Raw genomic sequence first — 27,396 nt, forward strand, 5'->3', positions numbered from 1 at the left:
CAACATTTTATCTTTTCCTACAGAAGGAGATTCAGTGCTTTTGCACTCATGATTTTTTACCAGTAAAAGACGAAATAAGCTAGTTTTTGCCAATGATGAGCCTACAGTCTGATAATATGACAGAAGCACAAATCACTGACTCTACAGGAAGAGCAAAGTAGCACCTAGTGGGAAAAAATAGATCTTGAGATACATTTGCCCTTTAGACTTTTGGGTCATAGATAAGCTGATAAACTGTCCTCGGGTGTCAGTGGGCCCAAGCACTATTTCCAGAGGCAACGACCCTTCTTTTCAGGGTTCTGGCCAAGGGTATTTGTCCTCTGGTTGCCTCAGTTGTGCCTTTCAGCTTCTGGTTAAAGCCATCCTGTCCTCATCACCCTGCCTTGGTTATTTTCCCTGGTTATTTCAGACTGTGACATCTGCTCAGCATATTCCAGCAAATATGACCGGGCTTTCTTTTTTAGGCTTTTTCTTTTTCCATGACCCAAGACTGGGGCATCCTAACAGATGTCAAAAAGAATGTACCCCACTCTTGGAAAGGGAGGCGGGTCTGTGAGCCGCTCCATCAAGGCATATCCTGCAACAGTCTGTAACATCTCTGGTCATGGAGTATCCCCTGGAGACCTCTCCTCAGATCTCTTCATGTTGCTGCCAGCCCCCAAGGACATCCCTTCAGAGTTCACGGGTCTTTGGGCCATCCCAGAAGTCTAGGAAAGAAAGGAGCTGTCTGGGAAGGAGCTTGGTTTTCAATATAATATTCCTGAGACCAGCACTCGGGCACACGTCCAAAATACAAAAAAGAAAAGAAGTTGGGGTGATATCTCTATAGGAAATGACACCCCAAATTCACTTAGTAAAGCCAGTTCTTGAAGATACAAAAATAGTCAATAACCACTTGAAAAACTGTTCAGACTTTCTCATCGTCAGATTAATAGAAATTAAGACAATCCTGAGGCACCATTTTGCCTCTTTTCCAGTTTGTAAAAAGGTTTACAAAGGATCAGGTTCAATGCTGGCAGGACAATGGAGAATCAGGGACTCTTCTTTATGACAATCCTGGCAGGGCAGCCTTTCTGGAAAGCCATAAGGTATTAAATAATAAGAGCAACAAGCTTTATACTCAGGACCCAGCAATACCTCTATTAGCACCCTATCCTCAGGAGGTTAATGTTGGAGAAAAGAGCAAAATTTACAATTTTATTCATAATATTAAAAAAAAGGTTTTCATTTTTTTAAATTGTAAAATTGGTTCAGCCATTCGCAAATCATTCAAAATAAGGTTTTGTTTATTTATTTATATCAAAATAAGGCTGAACCAATTGTAGCACGTTAATGCTGTGGAATCTGATGTTTCCACAAGAAATAACAGAGAATATAAAGAGCTTCAAAAAGATTTCTGTGTGCCTGGCTTAGTGCCCAGCACATAGTAGGTATTCAATATAACATAATAGCTATTCAATATAACATAACAATATAATATGACATAGGCCTGCTGAACTAAGTGAAGGGAAGCCCAGGGAAGAAAGATAAGTTCCTCCCCATTTACGCTGGTCCTTGGTCAGGAGCCGCAAGGTTCCCCAGCTATGGTTGTCACCTCCCTTGACAATGCAGGGGAGCCTCTCGTGTCTGAGAGGGTCCCACAGAGCCCAGTTCTGGCATCACCTCCTACACAAACTTCCTCCTTTAGTTGTGCTTCAGGTGTGTCCACTTCTTCAAGGTTTTATATGGGATTTTCTTGTCAGATACACCAGTGTGGTTTGCCCTTTCATTTTACAAATGAAGAAACTGAGTCAGATAGAGAGAAATGACGGCCCAAAGTCACACTGACAGTAAGGTCTGAGGCCGGATGGGAACTCGGGTCTTCCTCACTCCCTCTGCACCACCAGCTGCCCCCAGCTTTCCCCACTACCCTCCATGTTAGCATTCTCTCTCCAGGGATGGCAGACGCACAAATCTGCTCACACTTCATGTTCTACTCATCCTCAAGTATAAACTCCTTGAGGGCAGGGATCTTTGGGCTTCCGGAAGCTACTACAGTTCCTAGAACACAGTAGGGACTTAATGATTGGATTAGAAAAATCATACACCAAAAAATGAAGTTAGAAAAGGAGATGGAGGCCCAACAAGATGCTTTTGCTTAAAGTTAATAGACAAGATTTTTAAAATGTGATTAACTGGAAGCTTATAATTTTATGTATGACTTAATTTTTATTGTGTTTATGGGAAAGTTGATTTTTATTGGTTACCGGATTTATAATAAAAGGTTTCATGACATTTTTTAAGGGCGATCCAATTAGGGGATGGGGAAGCTACACGCCCTGACTTCTCAATCTGTTTGGGTTAAAGACAGCTTTGTTACAGGGGAAGAAAAACTTGGTTTAAAAGTGCCTTTGCATTGTTCTGAAAGTCATTGATTCACCAGCTTAATTTCAGCTTAGAAATTTCAGCTTAGAAAAGACTTATTTCAACGGATGTCCAAGTGACTTACCTGGACTCGTACGGCTTGTCATTCAAAAGATGAAGCTTTTGATGCAATGTGACTCACAATCAAATGCATCCAGAGAGTCCAGAGCACAAATCACAGCCTTGGAAGGTCAACATGAAGCCCAGGAATAGCCATTTACAAAGAACTGAGTTCAAATTCCAATTCCACTTCAACCTATATACCCTAGGCAGGGCCTTTCCCCTCATCTGTGATTGTTTCCATTCCCACAAAACAAAGGGGCTGGATGGGATAAGCTCTACAGCTGTTTCCTATTTCCAACCTCAAGCTATTAGAGGAAGAGGGATTCTCCCAGTCACACAGTCGGCATCTAAGATTCAAAATCAGGAATGTTGGAAGCAATGTGGGAAAACTGGGACACGAATGCATTACTGGTGGAGTTGTGAACTGATCCAACCATCCTGGAGAACAATTTGGAACTATGCCCAAGGGCTATCAAACTCTGCATATTCTTTGAGCCAGCAATCTCACTACTGGGTCTGTATCCTAAAGAAATAATAAAAGAGGGAAAAGGACCCAGATGTGCAAATGTTTTTAGCAGCTCTTTTTCTAGTGACAAGGAACTACAAGTTGAGTGGAAGCCCATCATTTGGGGATGAATAAGTTAAGGTATATGGATGTTATGGAATATTATTATTCCATAAAAAACGATCAGCAGATAATTTCAGAAAAGCCTGGAGAGACCGACATGAACTGAGGCTGAGTGAAGTGAGCAGAACATTGTACACAGCAATGACAAGATTATGTGATGTTCAGCTGAGATGGACTTGGCTCTTTTCAACAATGGGGTGACGATTCAAGGCAATTCCAATAGACTTGGGATGAACCATCCACATACAGAGAGGGGACTATGGAGCCTGCATGTCAATCAGAGCATATTATTTTCACTTTTTTGTTTATTTGTTTGCTTTTTCTTTCTTGTGGTTTTTTCCCTTTTGTTCTGCTTGTTCTTGCACAGCATCACAAATATGGAAATGTGTTTAAAAGAACATATATAACATATATTGGATGGCTTGCTGTCTTGGAGAGGGACAAGATAAGGGAGGAAGGGAGAGAAAAATTTGGAAAATAAAATCTTACAAAAATGAATGTTGAAAACAACAACAACAATAAAAGAAAAAATAGAGTAAGAGAATGAATTTTAACAGAAATTCAAAGTCGGGTCCTTCCTGCCTCCAAGTCACTTCATATCAACAAGCATTTATTAAGGGCCTGCTACATCCTAGACATTATGCTATGTGGGGAAAGGGAATAAGCATTTATATGGCACCTACTATGGGCCAAGCACTGTACTAAGCACTTTATGTTACTTCATGTGATCCTCACAACAACTCAGTGAGGTCGACGTCATTATTATTTTCAGGGGCACATGCCTAGAGGCTGGATAGTTCTTCCTGACTCAGTCTCAGTGCTCCATGCTATGACATCACCTAGCTGCAATCTGGTCGATTCGTCTTTCTTTTTTTTTTTTTTAATTTAAATTTTATTTTATTTAATAATAACTTTGTATTGACAGAATCCATGCCAGGGTAATTTTTTACAACATTATCCCTCGCACTCGCTTATGTTTCGATTTTTCCCCTCCCTCCCTCCACCCCCCCAAGATGGCAAGCAGTCCTATATATGTTAAATAGGTTACAGTATATCCTAGATACAATATATGTTTGCAGAACCGAACAGTTCTCCTGTTGCACAGGGAGAATTGGATTCAGAAGGTAGAAATAACCCGGGAAGAAAATCAAAAATGCAAATAGTTCACATTCGATTTCTCTTTCAGCCTTCATCTGTGAAACAGGCTGGACTCTGTGGCCTCTGGGAAACCTCCTTATGATCCTACGAACTGGAGGGAAGTGGATCAGAAAAGCTTTGTGTGCAAGGGGATGTTTGGTTTGGGCCTCCAAGGGAACAAAGAATTCTAAAAGTAGAGCTGAAAGACCCAGGAAATGGTCTTTCTCTATGGGCAGGAATGCAGGGTCCATGGTTGGGCAGAGCCAGCCTGGCTCAGCCCCTTGCTAACTTCCCGTTTCTCTTCCTTTGGATGCTCTCAATATGGCTCCTTTATCTCAGTCCTTTAATATTTGGAGGCAGCTCTTTCCCCCTCCTAGTGTTCTCCGGGTTAAACATGCACAACTTCTCCAACTGACTCTCACACGGCACGGCTGTGGGCTCCTGACCATCCTAGAGGCCCAATTTCCGGCTGACCCTTGGCCGTCGTGATCCCTGGGGCCAAGAATCGAGCTCTACGGTCTGAACAGCAGGACTCTCACGTATTCCTAGAAACCAGACTTTTCTTCATAAAAACTGAAGTCACATTCAGTGAGTCAGTCAACAAACATTTAGTAAGCACCTACTGTGTGCCAGGCACATCCAAAGAAAGGCCAAAGGTGATCCCTGCCCTCAAGGGGCTCCGATTCTGACCTTTTTCAGACAAACGCCTCATTTACCTGACTTCTGGAGGGGCTTTCAACCCTCTTGCATTTTGGGATCGGATTCGGCCCAAGGCTCACGTGTTTTGCGACCTGCTGAGGTCCTGACTCTGTCATCCTGCGTGTTTGCTATTGCTCCCAGCTTTGTCACCTTCTCTGAATATTTGATGATATGCAAACCTGGCTTTTATCCAGTGTTATTTATTTTAACATAAAAACGGTAACAGCGCAGAACTTTGCCCGGATCCCAGGGGATCCCCCCGGAAACCCCTACCTGGCTGATGTTGGGCCATTAACAATGTTTTTATCAACCATTCCTCCTCTGTCCATATTTCCTTGCCCCCACACAACAGAGGGAGGCAGTTTCCAAATAACAACACTGGGGGGACAGGTGGTGATATGGAGCCCCTCTTTGTAACAGCCGAGAAGCAGAAATATCAGAAATCTCAATGCCCGGGGTCAATTCCATTTGAGGCTGGGGGCAAGAGGCAGGGGCATGGGGGGTACCGTTACTGCACCATGGAAAGGTGTGTACCAGGGAGTCCCCCTGTCCCCCTGTGAGCACTGAGGAGGGAGAGAAGGAAACCACAATGACTGGAGGGCACCAGCCCAGAGGACGCCACAATGGCTGGAGGGTGCCAGCCCGTAGAGGCACCACAATGACTGGAGGGTGCCAACCCATAGGGGCACCACAATGACTGGAGGGTGCCAGCCCATAGGGGCACCACAATGACCAGAGAGTGCCAGCTCAGAGGGCACCACAATGGCCAGAAAGTGCCAGCTCAGAGGGCACCACAATGGCCGGAGGGTGCCAGCTCAGAGGTCACCACAATGACCAGAGGGTGCCAGCTCACAGGGCACCACAATGACCGGAGAGTGCCAGCTCAGAGGGCACCACAATGGCCAGAGGGTGCCAGCTCAGAGGGCACCACAATGACCGGAGGGTGCTAGCTCAGAGGGCACCACAATGACCAGAGGGTGCCAGCTCAGAGGGCACCACAATGGCTGGAAGGTGCCAGCTCAGAGGGCACCACAATGACCAGAGGGTGCCAGCTCAGAGGGCACCACAATGACTGGAGGGTGCCAGCTCAGAGGGCACCACAATGATTGGAGGGTGCTAGCTCAGAGGGCACCACAATGACCAGAGGGTGCTAGCTCAGAGGGCACCACAATGGCCGGAGGGTGCTGGTCCATGAGTAGTGGGCACCCCGTGGACACCAAGGTGGGACACCAAGAAATGACTGCAGCTACAACCCTGGAGATGGCCCCTTGGTTGACGCCTGGACCCAAGACTTGGTGGCCCTGGGCTAGTGGCAGCTCAGCCTCCATGAGGTTTCCCAATGATGGGTGCATAGATTGACCTCAGACCCACCTCAGCAAGAGCAGAAAAGTGTCCTGGGAACAAGGAGCAGCAGCAGCCCAGGTCTGCTCGGGGGCTCTGGCCATGGAGGGGGGAGTCTCCTGGGCTGCTCTACCTGGGGGCCCCATCCTAGGGGGCAGAGGGCTCGGCAGCCGGACCAGGGACAGAAAGGCCTCGGCGGCCGGACCTGACATCCCCACAGGCAGAAACGGAACCCCCTTCTCTTGCCCCAGAAGTTTCCAGGCTGGCCCCTGGGCTCCGGGGGGAGTTCCCAGGCTGAGGGCCGGGGGGCAGAGGTACCCTATCTTAGGCAGGGACTATGGCTGAGTCAGTGTGCGCACAGCTTCAGCATCATCCATGACTCACCGCTGAGAGGATGGGGGATGGTGTATTGCTTCTTCTTGGCTGTCCGGAGGGGCAGTGGGCTGGGCTTCTTCCGGGGGCTCTCTCCTCGCTGGGCTTTCCTCTGCTGGGCCATGCTCTCCAGCTTTCTCAGCCGTTCTTGCGAACGAGAGATAAACTGAGGTTTGTGGACCTCGAGAGCTTCCTGAGGGCAACAGAGAGAACATTTCACGGGGGGGAAAGGCGAGGAGGGGCCTGGGCCCGGGTGGGCAGCGCAGGCCGTGGCTGGGGGAGGCGGGGGGGAAGGAAGAGGTATTCGCAGCCCTCTGGGGCTGGGGTGGTTGGAAAAGGCCTAAGGAAAGAGGCTGAGACACAGCGTCAGGTACGGGAGGAAAGGGGCAGAATGACCTCAGCTCTTCAAGGGGAGCCCCAGCTCCAAGAGACTCCAAGAGACAAGAGGCGGCGATGGCCCAGCTGAGGGCTGGGTTTGGAGTTCAAATCCCAGCTCTTCCCTTACTCTGCGGGGCCTCTGAATAAATTGTTTCCCTTTTTGTCTAAGTTTTCCTTATCTTTGCAATAAAAGGTGAAAAAAAAGGGCTTGCTATTAATCATGGCCCGCGGTCAGTTCCATCATCAGTGTCCGAGGTCAGAAAGCTGGTGACCATTAGGTCGGATGCCCTCACGTCGCAGGGACCCAGGAAGGGGCAGGTTTTGACCAAGGCAGCCAGGAAGTGGGAACTGCTCCTCCCCATCCCAAGCCACAGCTCTTTCTTGGTGGTCGCCCCGGGGCAGCCCCACCTGGGACGGCAAGTTTCAGGGACAGAAGGCGACTCTAAGCCTCCCCTCCCCCAAATCACTGGATACCAGAAGCATGAGGACGTCCAGGGAGGAGGAGGACAGGAGCCTGGGAGAGCTGAGTCTTCCCAGGAGACCCCCCTGCTCCCAGAGGCAGCAGCATGGCAGCCCTTACCCTCAGCGTCAGGGAGTGGGCCGGCAAGACTGTGATCTCGGGGTCCAGGCACGCGTCCTGCTCCGGGGGTGGGTCCGGCTTCTCCGGGTGCATGGGCTCTGGGGGGGCCGGGGGAGATGCCGGGGCCATCCCTCTCTCTTTGCTGGGGCTCCGACAGTCCTTGAGTTTCACAACCAGGTCACAGCATCGATAATCTCCTAAAAGAGAAAGGCACAGACCCAGTTAGGGCGCCCTGGGAGGCGCTGCCCGCGTCCTGAGCCCCATCAGGCCCAGAAAGCCAGCGGCTCCTTAATGGGTCTCGACAGCAGAAGAATCTGGCCTAATCAGAGCCCCTTGGCGCTGCCCTGGTCCCAGCGAGCGCTCCCCCATTAAGCCCGGGGTGTGCTGATGAGACCTTTCTGCCGTCAACCTCGAGTTCTGTCGGCTCTCGGCTCTTGGACCAGCCGTCGCCCTGTTCTGGGTCTCCTCCAAGCGTCCCCCACCATTATCCCAGTTCAAGCGTGGGGGACAGTGTTAATCTCCCTTCTCTTTGCTGCTCTAATGGCAGGACACGGGCCAGGGAAGGGGCTGATTGCTCCCTCCCTCGGATGGTCCCCAAAGAGTCACCGACTTTATGTGCTTAATTGGAAGGATTCTCCTCTGCAGGACGGATGGATGCTGGGGATGTAGCCGGCATCCCTGCGTGAGAAAGTGCAAGCACTGGGGGTCTCCCCACAAGAGATGCTCTGGGGGTGGGTCTGATCTGCTCCCTCCCCAAAGGAAGAGGAGGACAAATGAACCTCCCCCCACAGACATGCTCAAGTGGGCGCCCAGTGAGGGGCACGTGATGGAGCGAAGTGCCCCGAGCCAGGAAGAGCCAGGTTCAGGTCCTGCCCCATGCCAGCGGCTCACCCGCTCTCTGCCAGCTGGAGGCTCTGACCGAGAGCTCCAACACTCACCTGAACTCCCCAGAAGCCCCCACAGGCACCGACCACACAGATACAACCCCCAGCCATAGACCCCAGGAGAGGAGGGTAGCACAATGAGAGGCTTTCCTCGGAGAGGGAGGGGCCAGGAGGAGCTGCATGGAGCGTTGGGGTCCCAGCCCCACCCCCTTGCTGTCTAGAGAGGGAACTGAACCCAAGGCAATTCAGCAGGTAGCAGAGTCAGAGTCCGACCCCAGATGTCTATATCTCCCTGTAGTGTTCACACGATAAATGCTGATGAGCTGACGGCCCACAAGCCATGCTTGAGCGGCATTTGTGGGAGGGCCACAGATCCAGGGACATCAGGACTGCCCCCGCCCAGACCTCTGGGTCTCAGAGAGCTGGAGGGCCCCAAACACTCCTCCCGCTTCCTAAGCCTCAGTGAAGGGCCTTGGCTCATCAGGGGTGCAGGGGTCTCAGGCTGAGCCCTTTCCCTGCTCCCCTTGTTGGGGCAGGGTCTTGTTTTCCCCTTCAGGTAAGCATTATCTGCAGGAGCTTTCTAGCCTATCTTCTGCTTACCTTGGGAAAAATGGCTTTCGACTGGCACCTCCATCTCTCCCCGAGCAGAGGGAGGCAAAGCTTTTAGGGGGCAGAGATACTCGTGTAAGGGGGCTCGGGCTTTCAGAAAAGACTGTGGCTGACTCTCTCGAGATTCCAAAGACTTGCTAGACTGATAATCGCCTTGCGGAGAGCCAGGAACATCAGGAGCGAACTCGTTTAGGGGCGACGGTCCCACTGGGGACGCGGACAAAGCCACACGCTGCTCTCCTTGCTGCATCGTGCTGCTTCCAGAAAATGCTTTTGTTTCTACCAAAAATAAAACGAAAGTGATACTAAAAAAACCTGATGGAGACCCTCGTCCTGTGCGTCAAAGTCTTAACAGCTCTACCCAGGTGTCCAGAACTGAGCGCCCGCTACCTCGGCCTGGACTCCAGGGATATCAGGCCAATCAATAGCTCTTGGGTTCCCAACCCGTTTCTCCCTGTACACTGTCTATACTGCAACAACAGGGACTTTCTCTGAAGTTCTGCTAGAGTAGAAGGTAGTGGGACAACAATCCAGTGAGATTACAGAGGAGAAACGTGAACTTCACGTTCTCTGTTATTAGTTGGCCATAAAAACATGGGGTGAGCCTCAGAGTTTAAACATACGAACTCTGGAGTGGGAGGTGCCTGGGGAAGAAGGAGGAATGAGGGAGGGGCTGATTTCTCTGCCACAGAATGCCATAAGATGCCAAATGATTTCTGACAGATTGGGTCTAAATCATGTCAGATGCTTGGGAAGAATAATTAGCAAAATTCATTTATAAAAAATGTTATAAATGCTAGAAGTCCACAAAACCGGGGTGACCTGTTTGAGCCTTTGGGTTCTCTGTGGGAAACCACAGGAAATCTGGAGCCTTTCTGAATCTCAGTTTCTCCATCCATAAAATGGGAATGATTATAGCTGATATTTATATAGCCCCCTTGAAAGTCTGTAAAGCCATTTACATCTTTGGACTAGTGACTTCTACCTGTGGAACTTTGGACTCAATGGAGTAGCCAGTTCTGTGGTCCCATCTCATTGGATGAGAAAGCAGAGAAGCTGAAAAGAACGGGGTGTTTCTCCCAAAGTGACAGTGAGTGTTACAGGCTGTGTTTGGGTTGGGGGATCTCCAGTCTCCAAAGCCACGATGCTTTGATCATAATACCTGCACTACTCACCCACCAGGGCTATTGTAAGACTTGAGCTCAGCTGACAAGGTGGGCACCAAGGCCTTGGAAAACCTTTAGTACTGCAACCATATTACCTATTGGTAAATCTTAATGCCCTATAAAAATGCCAGCGATCATTATTGTTGTTGTTGTATTTAGATCAGTATAATGTGATTTTCAGGTGAAGAAATCCCTTCTATCAATGCAAACTAGCTCCTTTTTGGTATTTCAATCTTAAAGATTTGTCTGGGATACTGACAAAGTACAAGACTTTTCCAAGGTACATAGATACTATGTGTCAGAGGCAGGATTTGAACCCAGCTCCTCTTTACTCTGAGGTCAGTTGCTTAACTGCTATACTATGCTACTTCTTTATATCATTCAATATCTACAATTCATTTATATCTGTTTATAGAACCTTTTAAGTAGCAAGAACTGGCCCCTCCTCGGCTGTGCCAGTCTTCTGGAAGTAGAATGATCCTGAGAACTTCCCAGATAAAACCCAGTCTTTCTGCTTCTCTCACAGTTACACTTCTGTGAATAGAAGGGGGAGAACTTTGGGTGTAGTAGTGAGTAGGGGGAGAACTTTGGTGTGGATCATGTAGACATACTCTGGGCAAACTGGTGGTTGTTGTGTAATACATTGGTTAGTTTGCCAATCTGTTTTTCTCCCTCTTTCTTCTCTATTGTTTTAGGGTACAATTGTCAAAAAGAGGGAGGAGATAAATATATACTCTATCATCTATCTAGCTTACCCTTTAGCCATCTAACCCTATCTAAATATAATCTTAAAAGTCAAACAAAATATACTTGTAACCCCTGGAGATAGAAATTTTCCCTAAATTGCCATCCTCCTTCTTATTCTCACAGCTTAACCTGGGAATTATCTGCTTAGCCAGAGAGAAGTTCACCCAAGACAGCTCATGAGCTCACCAGGAAAGAACAGAGGTAGAGAAGTCCACGGCAGATTCTCGTACTAAAAAGCCCATGCTATTTGTCCCAAGGTAGGTCCCTCAGTTAGTTTACTTAGAATTTGAATAGCATTGAATCTCTGCTTTCCAAACTCACAAGAGAAGCAGAAATAACTCAATAGTAAAAGTTATGGCAAGTGGCTGTAAAAGAGGCTACAGAAGAGATGACTTTGGGGAAGGGAGAGGGAAGGTACAAGAACTAGCTCTACATACTTTAAAGGCTGTTATGAGGAGGGGGTCCTGACCTGCTTCCCTTCACTCCAGAGAACAGACTAGGAACAGTGGGTGAAAATCACAAAAAGTTAACCCAAATTGTCCAGAAAAACTTGCTGGTGATTTGAGCTGCCCAGAAGTGTAATAATAATAATAATAATAATAAATATATATATATAGAGAGAGATAGATAGAGAGAGAGAGAGAGAGAGAGATGGTATGAAGTATCCCTTCCTTGTTGGTCTTCAAGTAGAAGCTGCATGAATTATCAGAATGTAGTAACACAGATGCCTTTCCTTTAAGGCTAAGACTAGAGATCATTGAATCCCTTTCCAACTTTCAAACTGTATGATTCTGAGATTTTGTGACTACAAAAGGAAAAATGGAGGGAAAAACTATTAAAAGCAGACATGAGAAGTCTAAAACCACAGTCCTCTAGAGGGTAATTCAACATGGCGGCCAAGAGACATGTGCTTCTCAATAGCCCCTGAAGGCATTACTGTCTCACAGAAAAAGACAGGTCCCATGACTGATGCTTTTGACCAATCATAGAATTTCAGATTTGGAAAGGACTTCAGAGGAAGTTCCTTGAGCCTCACTTACATGTCCTCTGCCATATACCTCATCTGGTGCTTGGCTGAATATTTTCCAAAGAGGGGAGGAGGCAACCCATTCCACTTTGAGACACTGTTCATTAGTCCAAAACTTTTTCACTGACATCAAATCTACATTTCTCTTTGGCACTTCTACCAGTGCTCCTGGTTGGTTTATTCATTTATTTATTTAGATTTGCAGTGCTCCTGGTTTTGACTCTGGGCCAAACAGAGCAAGACTATCCCTCATCCATATGAGGGTCCTTTCTATTGAGGACTAGAGTTGTAATCTGGAGAAGGTAACCATTTTAAAGTCTTAAACTCCTGTAAGCTCTGATGAAACCCAGAGTATTTTAAACTTCCTAAGACGGATTATGTAGGATTATAAAGAAAACAAATTATATGGAAATACAATTACCAAAGTATTTTTCCCCCAGAAAATTTGGAGTTCCCAGGTGAAGAGCCCCAGTCTAGAGGAAAGCCTCTGAGATAGTTATAATCCCTCTGTAATAGATCTGTGGGTCACAGAGGAGGAGGTAGCAACCATACCCAGGGGGACGATGTCTATATCAATGAGAAAGACACAGTGAAGGACTTGGGCCATGAAGAAAGTAACTTGACTGTTCATGGGGGAAAGGTATGACCAGAAAAAAGTAGGTTGTTTGTCTTACTTGGATTGGAAACACTAGAAGGCTAGATGGCTCAGGAGCTGGAACAGATTTCCCAAGACACTAAGAGATTCAGGAGAGGGGGGCCCTTCAGTATGCAGGTTTATGTGTGTTGAGAGAGGATTCATGGAAGGACATGGACAAGGGATGTACGAGATGAGACCATGCAAAGGGATTAAGTCTTTGGTAAAGTACTGAAATGTGATTAGGCTTCGGTAGTGTTGTTGTAGCCTTTGTAATTAGAGTTCTTCCTTTCTGAGAACAGATAGTGGTAGGAAATGAAAATTAAACCAAACACTGGTTGGAAGCCAGCTGAGCAGCTCCCTCACAATGGACTTTGTGAACCCATGTGGAAGCCTGTCCCTCTGACAATGCAGGGGGCCTGCTTTGTTCAGCCAGGTACCCCCAGTCCATCTTCTGCAGGGACTCCGGACAACCATGCTAGGAGGGAGAAAGCAATATCATCCTCCTTCTTTGTTACAGGGCACACCCAGCTGGGAGATTCCCCTGCTTTCGAACTGGCTCAATCATAACTCAACCTTTTTGGCAGCACGATGTAATGGAAAGAGAATCAGAAGCCTCAGAATACTTGGTTCCAGTTCCCTATCTGATATTTGTGTGAATTGGAAGAAATGCCTCCCTTCTCTGGGTCTCATCTGCCTCATTTATAAAATCGGAGGGTTGGCTCGAAGGATCCTGCCATGAAAGATCCTATGATCCCATTATCCTGTGGTTTTAGGCAAATCATATTCCCTTTCTGGCCTCAGTTCCCTCATCTGTAAAATGAGAGTGTTGGGCCAGATGGCATTCTAGAGTCTCTTCCAGATTTAAAGTGGGCACAAAATGAGCAGAGCGTGACAGAGACGGAGGAGACATGTCCTCGGGGAGGGGGCTGCCAGTGGGACATGTGCAGAGCTTAGCTAGATTTTCACAGGTGCTGCTGCAAGACTCGGGACATCCTGGGGGATGAGCTGCACGGCCAGAGCTCAGAGCCCCTGCTAGCAGCCTTAGGAAATGGCAAGAGAGGGTGGATCTGGAAATGGAGGGAATATGGAATACTTGTCATCCCTAAATGAGGGAGCCACGGGCATCAAGGCGCCCTGCCTGCCTGCAAAAGCCAACAAAGAAGCGGAGCTTTGGGTGTAGAAAACACGATTTCTGGTGGATGCTGAGGAACGGCCCCAAACAGGTCCTCGTGTGGATCCACCCAGAACTAACCTCGATGCCCTTCCTAGAACATGGACTTGGCCCATAGGTGCAAGGAGCCCTTCACTGGAAGAGAAATCCCTTCCTGGTGGCTTTCCAGGGTAACACAGATCTCCTTTGGGCCAAGCCAGGAAAGGAAGAACATGGTGAGGGGTGGGAAAAATAAACCAACAATCAGCCCCCCTCCAGCCCACTATGGGCCCCTAGCAACAGCCGGGAGCCACACCGAGAGCCTTCCAGGCTCCCCACACCGTGCACGGACAAGGGAAAGACGGACGGGGAGGAGAGACAGATGTTTCCTGTTCTGGGGTAAATTTCCAAGAGATCGTGTGGGGAATAAGGCAGGCAGCCCTCCCTGACAATCTCTGGGCTCGCATATCTAATTCCCGGCAAAGTGGAAATCCACAAACCCCGCGGAGAATATCGAGAGCAGTAACTGGACCAGGAGTCGGAGCTCTGCTTTTTCTATTATATGGACACGGAGCTGGACAGGGAGGAACAGAAAACCCAACATGCTTTGGGGTTCATCCCCATCCCCTCATAGAGACACTCACCCCATACACCCTCATACACACACTTCCCGATACCCCCACTCTCTCACTCCCACACAGACACACACACTCACACCCCCAAACTTAGCACTCTGTTCCTAAGGGCTGGATGTTCTTAAAGCCGGAGGAGAATGAGACAGCAATCATTCAAGGTATGGAAAGAGACCTCCCCAGCCCCAGCTCCGGAAGCTCAGGCCCTTTTCATCCTGACTCAGATCCAAACAAAAAGAAAAAAGAAAGATCAGACCAAACTCGAACACGGGTGCCAAGTTTTCACAAGAGACATGAGTTGGGTTCAGGAGTCATCCAAAGGATCTGATAGAAAAGGATGGATCTGTCTCTTTGGGACCCAGTCCTGTGACAACTTGGGCAAGTCCCTGTTCTCCTCATCTGCTGAATGATGGAGTGGATCACATGACCTCTTAAGTGTCATCCACTTCTGCATCCGTGGTTCCCTTCATGTTGCCCTTCACATGCCACACGTTGGTCATGTCATCTCAAAAATGATGAGGGGCTGATGGGAGCCCAAAGCCACCGAGCACAGGAGTCTCCACTCCAAGAGTGCTCAGAGCCCCGACAGACACTTGTAGGGGTGAGACTCTCCCTCGTTTTTACATTCACCATATGTACATATATACTGATATATGCATCCATTGTATTTATATATATATGCAAAATAGGCCTAAATGAAAATAAATCATGTTAATTTATATATATAATGTATGTGTGTGTGTATGTTATTGTTCAGTTGTTCTTCAGTAGTGATTGATTCTCCGACTCCACTTGGGGTTTTCTTGGCAGAGATATTAGAGTGATTTCCCATTTCCTCCTGCAGCTCATTTTTGAGATGCGGAAACTGAGGCAAACAGGGTTAAGTGTCTTGCCCAGGGTCATTTAGCATATAAGTGTCTGAGGTTGGATTTGAACTCAGGCTTCCTGACTTGGCCCAGAGCTCTATCCACAATGCTATCTATATAGAGCTCTCTATCCATCCTTCCTTCCATCCATCCTCTATTTATCCATTCCCATCTATCTATCTATATCTAATTTTTCTATTATATGGACATGGACATCCATTCTATCTATCTGCATTTCTATCTATCCATCCATCCCTCATTCCAACCCTCATTCTATATATCTTTCCTTCCATCCATCCATCTATCTATCTATCTATCTATCTATCTATCTATCTGCCTTCCTCTCTATTCATATTTCCATGGGGGGTGGGGTATCTCCTGGTCTCCTGGGTGTCCTTCCTTACGTGCCTATTGTCTCCACCTTGGAGCACATCCTCCTTTCAAGTATCAAAGATCTCCTTCCTTTTCCTTGTATCCCCAGAGCTTGATGGGAAGAGGCGTGGCCAGGAGGGGGGCAGGAGCCTGAACAATAAGCGACTTGCTTCTCCTTCCTAATCCCAGTCCCATCCGTCACCTTTCTCTTCTGAAAATTCTGCCTTCCTTCAGCTGCAAAGATGGAGCCCGTCCGGTTCCGAAGGTCTTTGATTTCTTTTCCCTCCCATGCACTTCTCGTCTCCCCCATTGGAGCACAAGATCCTCAAGAGCAGGGACTGTTTCATTCTCGTCCCGGTGCCCCTCGCGCCCAGCCCTGTTCGGCACACGGTCAGTACTCAGCAAATGCTTGTCGACAGATCCTCTCCTCTTGTCTCCATGGCACTTTCTATCTTTCCTTGCTACCTTCTCTTCTTCTTCCAATAACAATAACAAACAATAAATGTTTAGTTGAGTTTAAGGTTCCCAGTAGTTTTCGTCTGTCAGTCAATCACCAATATCTATTATCAGTGACTCCAGGCCCGGCACAGTGCCTAGTAAACAAGTGAAAAATAATAGAACCATCTCTCCTATTAAGGGGTTTTATTCTAATAGGGGGGCATATGAAGCACACGGACCACTGTTACAAAGCTATTAAATCCAATAACAAAATGGACACGAGGCAGTTGGATGGGGTGGGGGGCACTGCCCTTGGGGGTCCAGAGTGGGCCACTTGCGGAAAAGCTGCATCTCAAAGGGAGAGCGGGCGGGACTGCATTTGACAGAGGCCAGGAGGGGGCTTTCCAGGGGGCCCGCGGCAGGGGAGAGTGCCCGCACAGCTAGGCTGGGAAGCCAGGAGACGCCCACATTGTGAGGGGGTTAGAGAGGAAATGGCGGTTTACCGTTGGCCAGCTGTTGACTAAGATGATTTTTTTTTAATTTAATTTAAATTTATTTAATAATAACTTTGTATCGACAGAACCCATGCCAGGGTAATTTTTTACAACATTATTCCTTGCACTCGCTTCTGCTTCGATTTTTCCCCTCCCTCCCTCCGCCCCCTCCCCTAGATGGCAAGCAGTCCTATATATGTTAAATATGTTGCAGTATATCCTAGATACAATACATATTTGCAGAACCAAACAGTTCTCCTGTTGCACAGGGAGAATTGGATTCAGAAGGTAAAAATGACCTGGGAAGAAAAACAAAAATGCAGATAGTTCACATTCGTTTCCCAGTGTTCCTTCTTTGGGTGTAGCTGCTTCTGTCCATCATTTATCCATTGAAACTCAGTTAGGTCTCTTTGTCAAAGAAATCGACTTCCATCAGAATACATCCTCATACAGTATCGTTGTCGAGGTATATAATGATCTCCTGGTTCTGCACATTTCACTCAGCATCAGTTCATGTAAGTCTCGCCAGTCCTCTCTGTCTTCATCCCGCTGGTCATTTCTTACAGAACAATAATATTCCATAACATTCATATACCACAATTTACCCAGCCATTCTCCAATGGATGGGCATCCATTCATTTTCCAGCTTCTAGCCACTACAAACAGGGCTGCCACAAACATTTTGGCACATACAGGTCCCTTTCCCTTCTTTAGTATCTCTTTGGGGTATAAGCCCAATAGAAACACTGCTGGATCAAAGGGTATGCACAGTTTGATAACTTTTTGAGCATAATTCCAGATTGCTCTCCAGAATGGTTGGATTCGTTCACAACTCCACCAACAATGCATCAGTTTGACTAAGATGATTAAGAGAATCCCATGGCCAGGTCTGAATTTAAAGGAAATCATGTCGGCAACAGTTGGAACCCGGAGCCTGCCCTGAAGCCCCTACGAGAGCTCAGGCCTGTGGATGAGTGGGGAGACATGGGAAACTGCCCTGAAGGATCTGGCCACCAGTGATGGAGAAATCCAAGGGATCACAGCTAGTGTCCTCGGGACAGAGCCTGACCAAGACAAGCACTAGGGCAGGGGAGGCCAGAGAGGAAAGATGGCGGCTTACGCAAGCCCCAGGGATAAAAGCATCCCTGCGTGGGGCAGACGGGCAGTGGGGATTGTCCAATCAGAATGCAGTTTTCTGTAGTGAGTGGGGCTGAAGCTTGGCCAAGGGTCCCCCAGGTGGCAGCAAGTCGGTGACCAGGAGAAAGCCACCGGGGAAAAAGAAGGGGCCTTTCTGGCACAGACGGAGCAAAGGTCTGATTGTAACCAGAGGCAGATTGGAGCAGAAACGCTCAGAAGGGAGCACCGAGAACACTGGCTCAGACACGCACAATGAACTGTAATCAGGATAAAGGGAAAGCCCGCACTGGGTACCACGAGTCCCAGAAGGGGGAGGGATGGCAGCTTACCAACCAGCCCGTGGGCCCCGCGAGCATTCAGCAAGGGTCTACTCTGTGCATGTCCTGTGCTGAGTGCGGGGGAGAAGCCCGCACTAAAGAAAAGGTCCCTGTCCTCATGGAACTCCCGTGGTAATCCTTCTTTTCGTCCGGTTCTTCCCACCCTTCCCTGCTGCAGAGAAGTGTGAGAGCCTGGGCCTCCTTGGCTGTGAGGAGCTTCGGGGAAGGAGCCGGAGCCGAGTGATACAAAGGCAGACACGAGAGAGTTATCCTACAGCTCACCACCTCACATGCACCTACAAATACACACAGAAAATGGAGAGAATGCACACACGGTGATTCGGGGAGATAGGCACTAGCAAGGATGAGGGAGGTGACATTCGAGCTGAGCCAACCTTCTGAAAAAGATCTGGGGGTCTTAGAGTCAAGAGCAACTGGCCATGTGATCATGAGGTCTGCGGCTCCGATCAGAATCACCGAGGCTTCCGGGACCAGCGAGGGATGGTTCTGACGAGCTCTGCCTGGGAGGAATGTGTTCGCTTCTGGTGGCCACATTTTAGGGAGGCTGTTAATGAGCTGGAAACTACCCCGAGGAGGGAACCACGTTTGCAGCACATGGGCCCTGCTGTCAAGGATGGACAGGACTCGGAGGGGATGTAACGGCTGCGTTTGGCAAGCCTGTCACCACAGAGAGAAATCGGGCTTGTTCGGTCCCGGGAGACGACGGGGGTTACGAGGTGGGGAGCCCCAGAGGCAGACTTTGGCTCGGTAGAAGTCAAAATTCCTCCACAATTAGAGCGGTCTCACAGGGAAAGGGGTGGGCTCCATCTTGGAGAGTTTAAAGAGGAGGCTGATTAATTACTGCTTGTCTCCCGGGTGTTTAGCAGAGACTTTTTTTGGCATGAATCTGACTTGATGCCTTGGAAGGACCATCAGAATACAGTGAATCCCAAGAGAAGCCGAGTCAGACGCCAGCTCCGGAATCTCTCTCTCTGGCTGCGGGCCCTTCATTTGTGCCCGGAACCCCGGAAAGTTGGATTAGATGACCTGCAATCCGATGATCTGAATTTTCCCCTCAGATGCTATAAACAGAACGAATGGCGAACTTGTCGAGGTGGGCCTCGCCACATTATCTTATCCAGGTGAGGTAGATACCGGCCCCTCGTGGGGCCTGGGAGCTGGAAGGCCGGGCAAGGAAAGTCAACGAGAGCTGATCAGGTGTCGAGAAAGCAATCCCTGCCTCAAGAGGTCAACAGTCTGATGGGGAGCTCCCATGGCAACCGTTATGTGCCCACAAGACATAGGGAGGAGAAGATGGAGAGAAGTTCCGAGGCAGGGCACCAACATTAAGCAACATATACCCAGGAGATTATATAGAGATAGATAGACAGATAGATAGATGGATGGATGGCTATAGATAGATAGATAAGAGATAGATAGATTATATGTAAATACATAAAGCTGGGAAGAGCTTCAGGTGGGACATTAATTGACACTGACATTGGGGAAGCCAGAAGGGAGGGACTGTCCCCCCAAGACATTCCAGACATGGGGGACACTTGGTGAAAATGCACCAGGTTGGGGTATGGAGGGTCTTGTCTGATGAACAGCAAGGAAATGGTCACTGGCTCACAGAGTATGTCTAAGAAGACTGGAGTGATTAGTCAGTCTATCTATAAAGGACTTTATAAGCCAAAGAGAGGTTTTATATTTGCTTCTGGAGACAATAGGGAGCCACTGGTGTTTACTGAGTGATGATGGTCAGATCTGTGCTTTTGAAAAATCATTTTAGTGGCTGGAGGATGGATTGGAGACGGGGAGAGTTCTGAGGCAGCGGACCCACCTGCAGCTACTGCAGTAGAGCAGGTGGGAGGGGATGCACCAGGATGGGGGGGCATCAGAAGAGATAAGGGGGCATATTGGAGAGAGGTTCCAAAGATAGAATTGTCAGAACTTCAGAACAAAAGCTAGAAAGAGAAGCAACAGAACTTGGCAACTGAGTTCCACGGGAAGGAGCTAGGGTTTCCATTAGGAAAGTTTAGAGGATTCCCTGCTGCAGAGAGGGCCCGGCTTTATCACGGACAGTTCAGCATGCTGTAGCAGCCAAGGGGAGGAAGTATAGCCCAGTGGAAAGCATCCTAAATTCGGAATCATGGGGCCTGAGTTCCAGTTCTGAGGGTTTCTTCCTCACTAGTGTGGCCCTGGACAAATCAGGTGGCCTGCCCCACACGGGCCTCAGTCTTCTCATCTCTAAACCGAGATGCCCCCCGTGTACCTGTGATGCTAAGGTGCTTTCTGGCCCTTTCAATACCACCCTTTCTGCTGCTAACTGACCATACCTTCGGTCTGAAATACTGTGTCTGGACCCACTTCCTTAGGCAGTGAGTCATTCAAGGCTCCCGTGTGCTGGGTTAAGGTTTTGCTTTCTAATTTGAAAAAAAAGAAAAAAGAAAGCGTAAGAGAGAATCCTCAGTGCGGCTTCTTCTTTTGCTCTGAATATCTATTCATTTTTTCTCATTTCGGAGTGAGATAAAAAGAAGGGCTCGCGCTTTCCCCAGGCCTTTCAAAGCTCTGAATACCTCAATCAAGTTTCCTCCGAAGCCTTTCTGTGCGAGGGAAAAGGGCCTGGGCTCCAGCGATAAAGCCCCACTGTACCTTGAACCATCCCTCTTTCTGACTTGCATGTTTTCAAAGTTTTCTGTTTGGGAGGGAGAGAAGCCCAGGGCCTTTTCAAAACAAGCTGGTTCAGGCAGCTGCTGCTTCTGTTCAATCGATGCCTCTTGTTTTGTCAAATAAAAATGGACTCAAGACATATATATGAACATATATATATACACACACATGTGTTTATATATATATATATGGTTGTTATAACCATAATAACAAAAAACAAAAACCCTTTGTACCAAGAAGCATTCCCAGGGCCCCGAGAGATGCACTTGCTTCTCAGCATCATTGTATCAAGCTGATATGAGAGAGAGAGAGAGTAGGACCCCAGGAACATGGGCCTTGAGGTGCAAGAGGCCTCAGAGACCGTCAGATCCAAGCTCCGTGTTTTATAGATGAGAGAATCTTAATAGAGATTATCTTTTTATTATAGCTTTTTGTTCACAAAGCATATGCATGGGTCATTTTTCCAACATTGACCCTTGCAAAACCTTCTGTCCCAAATTTTCCTCTCCTTGTCCCCACCTGCTCCCCTAGTTGGCAGGTCCTCCAATATGTTAAATATGTTAAAGTATATGTTGAATGCAACATATGTATACAAATTTACACAGTTATCTTGGATCTAGAAAGAATGAAAAAAACCTGAGCAGGAGAACTAAAAGGCAAGAAAACCACAATAGAAAGAGTGAAAATGGATGTTGCATCCACACTGAGTTCCCACAGCCTCTCTCTGGGTGTAAATGACTCTCTCCATCACCAAACAATTGGAACTGGTTTGAATCATCTCAATGTTGAAGAGAGTCAGGTCCATCAGAATTGATCATCGTAGAGTCTCGTTGCGTATAGTATATACATTGTATAGTATACAAGTATACTTGTATAGTATATAGCCGTGTATAATGATCTAACAGAGATTATCTGAACAGTGTTATGTACACAGTAGGTCCTCAAGTTAAATGATCCGGCTTTTGCTAGCCGTGTATCGTGGGCCGAGTCACCAAACCTCCTCTCTGAAAGGAGTGTACACATGATGTGGGGGGTAGAGTGGACTGGGTTCAAATGCTGCTTCTAAACACTCCAGCTCCATTACTCTTCAGGGCTCCAGGCCAATGGCATCAAACTCAGACAGATCGGGATTGACCTGATCCCTGCTTAGACAACCACAAACTAACATTATCCATGCCGCATTGCCTTTTTCCTGATCTCAAACATTTCCCAATGAGATTTTCATCCCTCTGGGGCCCAGAGTTACCAGCCTGGAGTTGACATCTCTGCTCAAGGAAGCTCCGAGAGATAAGTTATTGAAGTTCCCTCTGTCAGTCAAGGAAATCCCAGGTGCCCTCCCCTTTCTTCACCGCCATCGTGACCACCACAATCCACGTGTAAGGTCAGCCTTGGTGATGAATTCTACTCCCACAACTGCCCAAAGTCATTAGTACAAATACGTTGTTCTCATTGTATAGATGAGGAAACTGAGACTCAGAAGGGGAAAGTGACTTGCTGAGGAAAGAGTCAATAAATGCCCCCAATCAGCTCTGACTCTTTAAAAAAAAGAAAGAAAGAAAAAAGGACTCCATGAATCACTCAAACCTTCCTCAGATTTTGCAGGGAGAGTTTAGAAGGAGGTTTAGGTAGAAATACAAGATTTTTCCTAATATGTGCTTAAGAAATGGCCCAAACCTCCGGAATCACGGGATTTGGGGCTAGAAGGGATGAGATGGACGTTTGCAGGCACTGGCTGCGCGCCTGGCTCCGTCCTAGAAACAAAATCGAGAACCCCTGCCCTCACTGCAGTGAGGATGCTGAGCACAGAAGGAAAGGCAGGTACAACCTAACCTAACTGGGGGGATCCAGAGGCTGAGATCGACTGGCAAGGGGCTGGGGGTGCCCCACGGCACGGCTTCCAGACCTGGGGGGCCCTTGTGCAAAACCACGGATGGGAACAGTAAGCAGATGAACTGAGATGCTTCCAGAAAAAGCATCAGAGGAAGGCTGGTGGGCTTTAAGAGACTGGGCTGAGGAGTTCGTATTTTATCCTTGGGACCGCCCAGAGAGCTCCTAGAGGTCCGGGCGAGCCCATCATTCGTTATCCGTGGTCCTGGGTGGGAAGCCCAGGAGCCCAGATGGAAACGCAGGACTTCTAACCGAAGGCTCCTGGGCTTCCTCCCCAACCCCACCAGGACTGTGGAGGCAGCCGCCCGCAGGCTCCCCGGGTGCGGGGTGTGGCAGGGCCGCTCCATCCTGGGGGCAAACGGGCCACTGGAAGGCCGGCCAGGGCCAGGGAGCCGGCCCACGAGCTGACGGCCCAGGGTCTGCCATAGCCTGCTTTGGCTCCACACGGATGCCTTTCTCCCAATAAAGCTAATGGGAGTCATGTGCCTCAAGGAAGATAGATGTGAGTTTCCAGATTTTTCCAAAAATAAAGCACAAAGAAGGAAAACACATGTTTTCCCCCCTATTTAAGACTAAAAATTGGAAAGAGGATGCTCCACCCCCGGATCTCGTTAAAAAAGAATAAAAGGGTCTTCTCCTCGATGTCGTAATAGCCGACAGTGTAATTATCCATTTCCTCCCCACCCCTGTCCCCTTCCCATTAAGGAGATTGAGATGTGAAGTCTCCTGTCTTTCTCAGGCCACCCAGTGGAAGACCTCCTACCTTGTCAACAATTCACCCTGTGGGAAAGACCTCCCGTCTTCTCTTTGCCAGAAGATAGGAAATTTGTTCATCGGAACTTTTCAATAGTCTTGGATTCTCATTTAACTAAATAGCTGCGTTCCAGCAAAGCGCACTGGGGAGCCAATTCCTGATAACAGAGTTCCCACTTCCACCTGGGAATCATGGACAGGTTCTCCTGGGGAAAAAACACAGCCCTGGATGTAACGAGCCCAAATTAAGAATTCAAAGATCCATTTACAGGGGGGAAAAAATTTCTGCTAAAACATTAATAATGTTATTCAAAATGTGAATCCTATTGGCCTGGATTTGGCTTGGTCTGATTTGGTCTGGAGAGAAAATGATTAAAGGGTCCTAGACATTGTGCTGGGGGAACTAATGGGGTCCTAGTGTGAAGGAAGGTGGATGGAGAAGGACCTAAGGAGATCAGATTTATTTTGTCCATAGAATGAAACTGTATTCCACAAATGCAAGTTAGAGGGAAAAGGAGTTCAGTTTTCAGACAAGAGAGGAAAAAAGGGGGAAGAGAGGGAGGAAGAGAGAGAAAAAATAGAAGAGAAGAAAAGAGAGGAGAGAAGAGAGGAAAGGAGAAGAGAGGAGAGGAAGAAGGAGAAGAGAGGAGAGGGGAGGAGAGGAGAGGAGTGGAGGAAGAACGAGGAAGGTAAAGGAAAAGAAGGAAGAGGAGGAGGAGGAAGAAGAAGGGAAGGGAAGGGAGGAGAGAAGGAAGAAAGGAAGGAAGAAAGAGATTAGAAGGATTCTATGAAATGCTCATCTGTTCATCTCACCTCTATTTTTTGGAATTCCTAGTCCCCTTTAAGGCTTTGCTCCTATCACCTCCTACAGGAAGCCTTTCAGATCCTCCCTCTCACATTTAGGTCCTCCCAATTTCTTTGTACTCACATTAAGTATACAGTTTGCATTTATTTCTCTGCATAAAAGTTGCTTTTTTTTTCTTTTTTTTTTTAGTAAAGTGGAAACTCCATGAGTACAGGGACTATTTTTTATCTTTGTGTTCCCATGTTTGTTGCCATATAAGGCAGGCTTTTAAAAAATATAACTAAGAAAAATCACAAAATGGACCAGGTCACCTTCCTGGCCCTGCAGAGTGAGCTCCCATCATTAGCAGAGTGAACCACTACTTCTCAGCTTTGGTTTAGTTTCTTCAATTGTTTCGCTCTTCCGATTTTCTTTCCATGCTATTCTTTTTTAAAAAATATGCCTTTTTCTTTTCAGTAGCCTCATCACCTGGGGAGGGCTCAGGCTACCTGACCTGAGTTCTTTTCAAGCTCTAAGAGTGGATGAGTCTGTGAAATTAAGAATCTGTTCAATAAGCTCTTGTGGTACTAAAAAAAAATAAATAAATCTTAGGTTTATTACTTCTAATTAACTCAATGGAAACCTGGGAGCAAGGCAAAACTAAACTTTAATAAGTCTTAGCCCAGCCCCCTCCCCACAGCCACTGGGAGCCATTCATTTTCCAGGCATCTCCTTATAAAACTGCCCCATTGGCATTTATAATTGAGGGCCAGGTAATCTTTTCTAGACAGCTCACGCCTTGTCTACCCATTCTACATTCATTCAAATTGTTAAATCCTGTTACGTGCCAGGAACTGTGCTGGATGAGCTCGGTGGGCTCTTACAGGATACCTCCCCCACAATAGTTCTCCATTTCCACCATTCTTGACTTTGCTCAGAATCCTACCGCGGTCCCTCTTTACCTCCCCTGGAATCTCCAACTCCATTCAGCATTCAGCTCTAAGGACAAATCCCCCAACAGGCCTTTCCTGATTTCTCCTGCTGTTAATGCTTCCAACGAGAAGGCTTTGTGTTTGCCTTCTTTATAAGCTTAACATGTTTATTTGTGTACTTGGTTCCTTCCCCTGTAGATTTTAAACTCCTTGAGAATTGACTCAAATCCAAGTCACTCTCCAGTAGATAAATGGTCAAAGGATATAAACAATTTTCAGACGAAGAAAGTAGTCGTGTGGAAATATGCTCTAAATCACTATTGATTAAAAGAAATGAAAATTAAGGCAAGTCTGAGATACCACTACACACTTCTCAGGCTGAGAGGACAGGAAAAGAAAATGAGAAATGTTGGAGGTGAAAACTGGGACACCGAAACATTGTTGGTGGAGTTGTGGACTGCAGTTCTGGAGACCAGTTTGGAACAATGGGCTAACTGTATGTTCTGTTAGATTCAGCAGGTTCCTACTGGGCCTGTATCTCAAAGAGATCATAAAAAATAGGAAAAGGGCCTATATGTGTAAAAAATGTTTGTGGCAGCCTTTTTTGTAGTGGTAAGGAATAGAAACAGTGGATGCCCATCGTGGGGGAGTGGCTGAGTAAGTTATGGCGTATGAATGTTATGGAATATCATGTTCTAAAAGAAACGATCGATTTCATAGAGGCCTGGGGAGACTTATAGGAACTGATGCTGAGGGAATGAGCAGGCCCAGGAGATCATTGTACACAGAAACATCAAGCTTATCTGATGATCAACTGTGATGGACATGGTTCTTTTCAGCAATGAGGTGATTCGGGCCAGTTCCAATGATCTTGTGATGGAGAGAGCCATCTGCACCCAGATAGGCCTGTGGGGACTGGGTGTGGATCACAACATAGTATTTTCTCTTTTTTATTGTTTGCTTTTTTGTCTCATTTTTGTCCCTTTTTGATCTGATTTTTCTTCTGTAGCTTGATAAATGTGGGAATGTTTAGAAGAATGGCACATGTTTAACCTATATTGGACTGCTTGCTGTCTGGGGGAAGGGAGGGAGAAAAATTTGGACTACATGTTTTGCAAGGTTGAATGTTGAAAATGATCTTTGCATGTATTTTGAAAATAAAAGGCTATTTAAAATGTTTTAAATAAAATCTTTACAATAAAAAAACAAACAAGGGAGCCATTCTTAATGCTTTTGTCTTAGGGTTGCTTCAATGGTTTCACTCTTCCAATTTTCTATCTATGCTATTCTATCTTTTTTTAAATATACCTTTTTATTTTCAGACATTATAAAACTTACTCATATAAGTATTACATAAATAATGTAAGATGCCATATAATGGATTGCCATATTTTCATATTCACTCACTCAATCTTGAAAAAATTTAATGGACAACTAGCTGGCACAGTGGATAAAGCACCTAGCCTGAAGTCAGGAAGACTCACCTTCCTGAATTCAAATCCAGCCTCAGATACTTACTAGCTGGATTTCCTGAACAAATCACTTTACTCTGTCTGCCTCAGTTTCCTCATCTGTCAGATTAGTTGGAGAAGAAAGGGGCAAACTACTTCGGTATCTTGGCCAAGAAAACCCCAAAACTCTTTACAAAGAGTAAAATGTAACTGAAATGAATGAACAATAAAATTATTGAAAAGGAAATGTCAGCTTTTAGGACTCTTCTTTGCTTAGTAGTCAATATCAGCTTGTCCTAGAGTGTATTGGGACATGAAGCTTGAGTTTGACTTGCCAGGAAAAAAAGCCAGTTAAGCTCTTAGAATCTTCATGCTGAGATATGGTGAACATTCCATGTTTCAATGTATTGAACACTCCATTTCAAAATCAAGACAACATTTACAAAGCACCTACTATGTACCAGGTATTATGCTGAGCCCTGAAGAACACAAAGAAAGGCAAAGCTGAAAACAAAACAAAACCAAACAGCTCTTGCTCTCAAGAAGCTCACATCTTACTCAGGGAAAACATTCAAATACAATATCTACACAAGATCAATTGGGGATAGTCTGAGAGGAAAGGCACTAAGATAAAGGAAGACTGGGAATTTATGTAGAAAGTAGGTGGTTAGCAGAGTCTTGAAGGAGGTCAGATGAGGCGAGAGGTAATGGTAAAAAGAAAATTCCAGGATGGAGGCAAAGCCAACAAAAATGGCTGGAGTTGGGAGATGAAAGGTAAAGCAAGGGACAGTAAGACCCCCCACACACACACACAATCCTTTGCCCTTTGTCCTTTGTCC

At 47.0% G+C, this 27,396-nt stretch overlaps 1 protein-coding gene across 1 annotated transcript in view; it reads right to left on the reverse strand.

The window, feature by feature from the left end:
- The window catches only part of LOC127552197 ((E2-independent) E3 ubiquitin-conjugating enzyme FATS-like), a 100,310-nt gene that overhangs the window by 44,366 nt on the left and 28,548 nt on the right, over positions 1-27,396 (reverse strand). Inside the window, exons 3-4 of the mRNA XM_051982705.1 lie at positions 7,602-7,798; positions 6,656-6,836 (exon numbers count right to left, since the gene is read on the reverse strand). Of these exons, the coding sequence (XP_051838665.1) occupies positions 6,656-6,836; positions 7,602-7,798 (378 nt within the window). The remainder of the gene's footprint in view (positions 1-6,655; positions 6,837-7,601; positions 7,799-27,396) is intronic.

This window comes from Antechinus flavipes, chromosome 2 (assembly GCF_016432865.1).
Source record: "Antechinus flavipes isolate AdamAnt ecotype Samford, QLD, Australia chromosome 2, AdamAnt_v2, whole genome shotgun sequence".
Lineage (NCBI taxonomy): Eukaryota > Metazoa > Chordata > Mammalia > Dasyuromorphia > Dasyuridae > Antechinus > Antechinus flavipes.